Raw genomic sequence first — 8685 nt, 5'->3', positions numbered from 1 at the left:
CTGGGGTGCCAGGGTGGGGAATCGGGGTGCCGGGGCTGGGAATTGGGGGTGCTGGGGCCGGGAATTGGGCTGCCGGGGTGGGGAATCGGGGTGCTGGGGTGGAGAATCGGGGTGCCGGGGTGGGGAATGGGGGGGGGGCAGGGCGGGGAATTGGGGTGCTGGTGCTGGGAATCGAGGCGCCGTGGCTGGGAATCGGGATGCCGGGGCCAGGACAGCGGTACCGGGGCTGGGAATAGCGGGGCCGTGGCCGTAGTAGGAGGGCAGGGGCCGGAGTGCCCGGTGCAGGCCCCGGCGGGTGTCGCTGCCAGCCCGCGGCCGCTGAGCCCCAAGCGCCCGGCCTGGGGCCGCAGCCTGGCCCGGGCGGGCAGGGCTGAAGGCAGCCGCGTCCCCGCCGGCCGCCGCGCAGCGCTCGGGCCGTTCGCCGGGCAGGGCGGGAAGGGCCCTGCGGAGGAGACGCTTCGGCTTGGCCGGCTTCACCCCGCGGGGCCCCGCGGCCCGGCCCGGCCCGCCCCGGCGCTCCCCCGGGAGGCCCCCGGCCGCGGCAGCCCCTGCGCGGTCCGTACCCGCCCCGGCCCCGGGCACAAGATGGCGGCGGCCGTGAGGGCGCCGGGCGGCGCGGAGGGCCGGGGCGGCGGGCGGCGGGGCGCAGAGGGCCCGGCGGCGCGGCGCTGAAGGAGGCCGCCCGGCCCGCCGTCCCCTCGCCGCATCGTGACGGGCTCCGGCGGCCCCGCCGCGGCGGGGTGGGGCTGCAGCGGCCGCCGCGGCCGGGCCGAGGAGCGGGGAGACCGTGCCCGGCGCCCCGGTGTCGGCGATGAGCGGCGCCGCGGAGGCGCGGGAGCTGGAGGAGCGGCTGCGGGAGGCGGCGGCGCTGGGGGACGTGGCGGAGGTGCGGCGGCTGCTGGGCGCGGGGGCGGACATCAACTCCCGCAACGAGATCAACGGCTGGTGAGGAGCGGCGGGGGGGAGGCACACACGGGCGCCGGGCCGGGGGCTGCGGGGCTCCGGGGCCGGGGCGGAGGCGGGTCACACACGGGCGCTGGCCCGGGGGCTGCGGGGGGCCCGGGGGCTGCGGGGGGCCCGGGGGCTGCGGGGGGCCGGGCCCCGCACCGGGGGTTGGGCTGGGGCCTCCCCTGGGCACCCCTGGCCAGGCGCGGGGGGAGCCGCCGTGAGGCCGCCGCTGTTGTGCCTCTCAGCTTTCCTAGTTACAAGAAAAGAAGCGCTAATCCCGGGAGGCTGGAGGTTTAGCGCTAAAGAGGATCCCAGCCGCAGCCGGGCCGCGCCCCGCAGCCCTTGCGGTAGCCCCGCCGCTCGCAGCGGGGGGCCCGGTGCCCGGTACAGGCCCCGGCGGGTGTCGCTGCCAGCCCGCGGCCGCTGACCCCAGCGACGGAGCCACCTTTGACCCCAGCGGCCGCCGCTCCCCGCGGGGCCGGGGGTGCGCGGGGGGGCCGGGGCTGCGGGACGGCGGGAGCCCGCACCCCCCGCTGCCCTCCCTGCCCTTCCCTCCCTTCCCCGCAGGACCTGCCTGCACTGGGCCTGCAAGCGGAACCAGGCCGCCGTGGTGCGCTGCCTGCTGAGCGCCGGCGCGGACCCGCGGGCCCTGACGGCAGAGGGGCAGCGGGCCGCCCAGCTCAGCTCCCGCGCCGACATCCGCAGCATTTTGGGAGGTACCGTGCCTGGAAGTTGCCTAGAGCTCTCGGTCGAAAGGCTAAAGCGGTTTTAGTGCTTTTATCCGAGGTAGTAGGTGTTGGCAAAACTTTGGCTTGGGCCGTCTCGTTAGACCGCTCCGATTTATAACCGTAATTCGTGCTCAGGCAAACGGGGATTTCGGTGGGAAGGCCATTCATTCCCAGCAGTGTCATCAAGAAACTGAAGAGCTGCCTACGTTGGGGACCATGCTGCTGCAGTCCCGTTTGCTGTCACCCAGCAGAAGCCAGTGTGAGGGCTGCCGGTGGAGGCTTGCCCAGCTGTGCAATCTGACTGCTGGCCGGCCGTAAGAAATCTTACCCACCCACTCGGAACCGCAGCGTTTCAGCTGCAGTGGTTTCTGAGCGTTTTGTTATACTGCGATCGCAGTGTGATTTGTTTTTGCCCTGTAATTCTCTGATCTTACACTTCCCGTGCACACAGCAAACCTAGTCAGATATGACACTCCTAAACGCTGCCAGTACCTATTTCTATCAGCATCTAGGTGCTGTGCCGCAGATTAATGTTTTTAAGTGTTTCACCTTTGGAAATTATGTTCTAGCTTCTGCTAATTGCACTTAAATTGCTCTCTACAATATGCTCTTACATCAACAGTGCACGGTTACCTTAAATGAAGTTACAGCTAAATTGTGACTAGGGTTACAACAGTGATAACTGAAGGAATGGCATGTTCTTTGTCTGAGCTTTTTTGTTTTATTTTGAGCAAGGTGCTCATCTCTGAGACTTAGTTCATGGCAAATGACTTACGGTCTCTTTTTAACATCTAAACCGTCCAAGTGCATGTGAACGAACTCTGTTCGTAGCTGCCTTGCTGTTCCATTGGTTAAGCTTTCATGTTTCCTGGGGGATAAACACATATCACTTATATTCTCCTAAATGGTTTTTATTCTGGGAGCGTAGTGCTATTGAGCAGACCTTTCTGGACTGCTTTGACATTGGCATTAATGTCCTGTAATCCTCAGTCTGGCGAGAATGTCATTTACTGCTGTGCTTTTAAGCAAGAGGAGGGTTGGCTTGGGTATTTAAAGTCACTTACCTGAAGAAATACTGTTTAATTTGTTGGCATGGGTCACAATAAGCCATTTACAGCAGTGTTATTAAAAGCAATGTAAAATGAGATTAAGTGAAGAACTACTGGTTCCTTTGAAAATGCTGGGTTAATGCTGCTAGACATTATGTATCCATCAACAGTTATTTTCCCCCCCCCACTTTGCTTTCAAAAAACAAAATACATTGTAGACATTTGTAGATATTTTCTTTGGGTTTGCAGCTAATTACCTCCCAGGTGTTAGATGCTTACCATACCTTAGTACCATCCTCAGAATGTGATGTAGTTTTAAGACACAATAGAACTATATTCAAAATGAGAAAGATCAATCCGATAACGTGGGGTTTTTTTTTCCCCTCTCTCCCTCCCCTACCGCCCATTTTTGAACTTGATTAACAGAGGAAGAAACTGAATGTCAAGAGACGAAGGATTTAAATTTGCCAATTGTTGCAAACTACTTGGCCAGCCCAGCATTCCCTTATGTTTACACTGAAGAAGGCATTCCAGACGGCTTGGCAGAATCCCAGAATGAAAGTGCTTCCATCTCATCCGCTTCCCAGGGCGAAACTAGTCCTTGTTCATCAGCAACTCAGGTTGAAAGCATATGCACACACACATCATGCAACAGCGAAGACGACGGTCCCGCTCTAGACGCTGCAGAACAGCTGCCCACCCCGTCAGCAGCCAGCGCAGCACCACAGGGCACCCCTCCTGCGCTCCGCAACGGCCCCGCGTGCCAGCCGCCCCTGCCCCACAGCCCAGGGCTGCTCGCTCCAGCGGCATCCAAGCAGGCTGTGCCTCTGCAAACCGACAGCTCGCCCACTGGTCCCGCGCCAGCCTTTCAGCCCTTTTTCTTTACTGGAACTTTCCCGTATAACATGCAAGGTAATGAAGTGTAATTTCCCCGTCCTTCCATCGTATTCTGTTCCGTGGTTTTGTTACTGGGTGAAAGATGAAGTTAAAGAGTCACTCCACTCCCAGACTCAAGTGGAATAGAGGGCAGAGATGTTGCATTCTTTGGCCAAGAGCACCCAGAACTTTTTCTGCTCTGCTAATAACTGTTCTGCTGTAGTTTAAACATGGTAATATGCAAACCGATGGAAAGATCAGTCCAAGCAACATAAACATTTGAATTCTGCACCATATTATATAGCATCGAATGCATCTCTGGTAGTTTGGTAACAACTTGCCTTTGTGACTGGACAGATTAGTTTTTAAACATTGTAAAATGATTCCGCTGTGTGTTTCCTGCTGTTCAAGTGGAAGCTTCTATTAAATGCACAGTATTTCTCAATGAGGTAATAGGCATTGTATTATAAAATCTGAATTCAAAAGATAATGGTAGCTACTTTAGTGTTAGGTTTGGGTTGGTTTGTTGGTTTTTTTTTTCTCAAAAAAACCCTGTTTTCTCTTTTTTTTTTTTTTTTTTGAGGAAAAAAACCCTTTAAATCTTTTTTTCAATCAGAACTTGTGCTTAAGGTGAGAGTCCAGAACCTCAGAGACAATGACTTCATTGAAATTGAACTGGACAGACAGGAACTGACCTATCGAGATCTGCTGAGAGTGAGCTGCTGTGAACTGGGCGTTAATCCAGAACAAGTAGAGAAGATCAGAAAATTACCGAATACACTAGTAAGAAAGGTAAGAATTGAAATCGGAGCTTAATCTGGCTTTGCATTTTGCAGACATCTTGCAGACATCAGAAAGGTGGTTTTGTAAAAAGGTTGGCAAAACGCAGTGGTGTTAAAAAAACAAAAACTAACTTAAGCTCACAAATTCAAAAGGATGTTGGACTTTTCTTACAACTTCATCATAACTTTAAAATACCTTTGTCAAAAACAGGCAGGGTATTTCCAGCTCCTGAAGTGCATGAAACTTAGAGCTTTTTTTTTAAAATGTATCAGAAACAGTGCTTCAGTGTGCTTTTAACATAATTGCCATATACTACTTCACTGCTTGCCTAAAAAGAACAAATAGTAAGAGGAAAAACCCACAAATTGGCATGTGAATAGTCTAAAGATGCACCAAACAAATGAACGTACTCTTCTGTTCCAAAATACCTATTCTGGAGGCCTGTAAATTAAATGTATTTCGTCACGACTCTTAGTTAAGTGACGGGCACACACAGAGTCACATCTTAATGAGGCTCAAGGAGGAAAAAGTGTACAGCTCGAGGAGGAGGGGGGGGAAGCAAACACGCTTTGAAAGAGAAAGTGTATACTGGTAGGGTTTTTTTCTTTCATGATTTATTCCTATCATTGGGTGTGACCTCCCTGGAATTAGTGTTACTTCCTTTAGCTATTATTACGAATAATAATAACCAGTTATGTTTAGAAGCAATGCGTCGTTCTGTGTTTTTTTTTTTTAAAAGGACAAGGATGTTGCCAGACTTCAGGATTTCCAAGAGCTGGAATTAGTTCTTGTGAAAAGTGACAGCTCTCCTTTCAGAAATGCTGCATCAACTTTGACTGAGAGACCGTGCTACAACAGCAGAGCATCAAAGCTGACATACTGAGACTCTTCTAGATGCACCTGGGGTATGAAAACCTGGTCATTATGTGCTGCTGCCTTTTGAAGGCAGCGAATTAAGTGTGTGTAAAACCTTAAGTTATTGTTAGGGTTACTATTTTAACTAATAGTTTATCTTTTGTATTTAATATCCCCTTTGCTTTTATTTTTTTACTTGATACTGTATTCAGATAAGGGATACCTCATTTGTCTACTAAAATCACATGCTTCCAGTGTATGTAAATGAAGTTTATTGGTTGTATTTGGCAACAGAGGGCAGGAAAGACTTAATTATTGATACAAAAAGTATATTGAGTACTCCCACTCTTTGACCAAATAAGACTCATGGAAGATGGATTCAGGAAATGGGGGTGTGTGTGTGTATAGGTATTTTTTTAAACTTTCTGATTAAGTTAAAATATCAGAGGGTATCTGGCATACAATGAACAGTTGCCATCTAAAGATGTAAAACTTGCAAATCCTTAAAACTCTTGCCCCTTCACAAAGACTTACCAAGAGGGGTTGTCTTGCATGCTTGGGCTGGATGTATTTAATGCTCTGAAGTGACAGAGGAAGAATTTGCACTGGACTGGAAATAAGTGGAGTAAGAGTGTCCGTATTTAAGTATTTTGTTTCTTTCCCATATGAGAATATTGTAACTTAAGTGATGGCATCCCTTCACCTCCACAAAAAAAAAAAAACGGAAGCCTCTCTTAACTGCTTCTTAATTAAGTCAAAAGCAAGCTAAAGTGCCCTTCAACAGAAAGCACTTATGTTTCAGGAGCTTGAGAGGTATTACAGATCTGTGGCCATAGTTTCATTTATTTATTTTCCCGACAGTGCGAGGAGACTATGCGTTACTCACACCACAAGTCGGTGCAGTTAAGTCAGGGAACTATTTTCGTTACGGCCCACCCTGACTGACCAGTTGCAGGCTGTGTGGTTAAGTTTCTGCTATGAGAGGAGCAGGAGAAGCACAACGGTATACTCGAGGTATCACAACTGGAAGGAGCGTACCATGCTCTTAATTAGCCATACTAAACTGGAAACCTATACCATTAGCAAAGAAATAACCTGTAACTTTACATGTTGCAGTCTACTATCACTTTTGCAGTGTCCAAAGTTTCGGCCAGATCAATACTGAAAGGGCTGAATGCCTCCAGGTGTTTTCAGTGGATTTTCTGGGGAACAAAACCCAGATTCTGGTGAAGCTACAGACTGCTTAACTTGCATTTAAGCAAGTCAGTAATGCAACATCGATCTGTGGTTTCATGAATGGCAAAAGTCATCACTAAAGCAAAGTATTTAAGTCACAGCATTGCTGGAGTATTACTAACAACCTGAAGCTTCTCCTGTTAACAGGGTAGTCTGCAAAGTTACACCTCAGCAGGCTTTTTGTTTTCTTTTGTACCAAAACCGACAATGATGACCTTTGCACCAAAAACCTTAACCAGGTACGGAGGAGATGGGTGGAGAGGTGAAGGAGTTGTTTTTTCTGGGCATGAGCTGCTTGCTTCCCCCACCCCAACAGTATTGATTTTCCTTCCACCTCCTGCTTTCCTAGGCTGCGCTAGAGCAGAATTTGTGCACAGTAGTTGTTGTTGATCTGGATTGCGGTGTTGACATTCAGACTGTAAGCAGTACAATCAACGCCTTTGTTTTGGCAGGAGCGGCGTGGCTGCCGCCCTGGCTTAGCTGCAGGCAGCACAGCTGCTTTACCCTTCGGGTGGCTCCTCCAAGCAAGGGCAGTACAAGCAAACCCGTCAGAAGGACACAGAACCCCCTTCCGCCAGCAGAAGAGACGCTCGATTCTGGGTTCAGGATTTACACCAAGTTATTTAGGCTTAAACTTCTTGCTTAGTGCATTCAGAATAATTATCCTTTCTCGCTTGCTCCGAAAACGTCTCGTCACTTAAACTCTGCTGACTCCCCGCCCTCAGTCCTGGCCCTTCTCTCTCCAGAGCTGGACTTCTGTAAAGCCTGACTCAAGTCCTGGTAAGCTCAAGACTGTGTGTCATGCAGTATGAAGTAAAATTTCCTAACTATGGCTCCCGCTTTGTTTTTCTGGTAGGACAGGAAAGAGTTTCGATTTTAACAATTCTCTATTTATCTTTGCAGCATAGCTTGGAGGCTAGCTCAGATTATGTGCAATAACTGTTTGAAAAACAGTAGTTGTTAAATGTCTCAAAATTAACAGTATCTTAATTTCCTTTCAGTTCCTTTGTTTAGGAATAATCAGTGTAAAGACTGCCTCCACTAATTACTGAACATTCAGCTACAGGAGCAGCTGGTTTAAAAAAAAAAAAAAAGCTTTATTTGCTCTAGCTTCTACCAAGAATAACTGTTAACAGGATACAACTAAAACTTTAATCATGATCTGACTGTAATAATAACAGTAAGTCTATGCATTCAGAGAAATATTTTTGTATGTTTTATGCAGTTTGATAAACTCTAAGGCACACTAGTTACGTTAACTGGTTTTTGTTGGTTTTTTTTTCTTTGAACAATAAACCGTTGGTATGACAACTGAAACTAAGTTTACAAAACTTACTGTTCTTCCAAGGACAACTTTTGTTTGCACTACAAACTTGTACTGAACTGACATTGCTACTCTTCACTTATATTAAAGTACATCAGTTGTTTCAAGTACCTACATCTCTTTGATTCTTTGACGCGTAGGGGATGGGTGCGTGTGTGTGGGATGACACGTGGCACTGTAGAGTGGACAGGATGCTCTTAAAATTTTAACAGAACTTTGAAAAATTATGGGCCGGTGTATTTTTAACACCTAGTAAAAGCCTGTCAAGCTGTCAAAGCCAGTGTGGAGAAAGCACGTAGGAGGTACTTACTTAAATAAGCTACTTGCTTTTCACTTAGTCTTCCTACAAAATCAGAGATGGTATTTATCTTGGGCTCAAGCGCTGAAGGTGATACTTTTCACACAGATTAATTTGTTGTGGAGATGCACGTTACAACCAAATCTAAAGGTAATTACTAGAAAGGCACAACATTTCCTATGCTCTGAAAGATATTTTCCTTCATCTTCAACGCAATAGAGAAAGACTCTGCTACCAGACATGTCAGAAGCTGAACGCCAGTCCAATTTACTGCAAGATACATCATTTTATCATTTATACCCCTGCAAAATAAGGAGGTGAAAACACCGTACTATACATATACATGCCTCAGGAGCTGCAAGACAAATATTTTAGCTGCTGGAAGCAGCAGCACATCCAGGCAGCAGCTGAATCATGTCTCTTACACAAGTTTTAAAGTAATAGGTGTTCATGCAATTTCCATAATTAGAACCTAAATTGTAATTTTACTTGCTCCCACTTGCAGTAATTTTTCTTAAGTTATTCAAAACCACTCCATCACCTAGTCTCAATCCCCTGTGCCCCTGCATGGGTGTCTGCTTTAGAACA

At 48.8% G+C, this 8685-nt stretch overlaps 1 protein-coding gene across 1 annotated transcript; it reads left to right on the top strand.

Annotated features, from left to right (window-relative positions):
* Positions 1 to 242: 242 nt before the first annotated feature.
* On the top strand, positions 243 to 7909 carry LOC308066715 (ankyrin repeat domain-containing protein 40-like). The gene is made up of 5 exons (XM_080394351.1): positions 243 to 945; positions 1516 to 1664; positions 3152 to 3637; positions 4218 to 4393; positions 5124 to 7909. Exons 1-5 carry the CDS (start codon positions 812 to 814, stop codon positions 5265 to 5267), a joined length of 1089 nt encoding a protein of 362 aa, XP_080250477.1. The 5' UTR covers positions 243 to 811; the 3' UTR covers positions 5268 to 7909.
* Positions 7910 to 8685: the final 776 nt, after the last annotated feature.

The sequence above is a fragment of the Falco punctatus genome (genome assembly GCF_963210335.1).
Source record: "Falco punctatus genome assembly, chromosome: 1".
Classification (NCBI taxonomy): Eukaryota; Metazoa; Chordata; class Aves; order Falconiformes; family Falconidae; genus Falco; species Falco punctatus.
Note: the sequence above shows the minus strand (reverse complement) of the source record. Positions and strands in the feature narration are given on the sequence as shown.

Coding starts and splice junctions, on each gene's coding strand:
- LOC308066715 (XM_080394351.1), top strand. CDS start 812: ATGAGCGGCGCCGCGGAGGCGCGGGAGCTGGAGGAGCGGCTGCGGGAG. Junction 946..1,515: donor CGCAACGAGATCAACGGCTG/GTGAGGAGCGGC, acceptor CCTTCCCCGCAG/GACCTGCCTGCACTGGGCCT. Junction 3,638..4,217: donor TTTCCCGTATAACATGCAAG/GTAATGAAGTGT, acceptor TTTTTCAATCAG/AACTTGTGCTTAAGGTGAGA.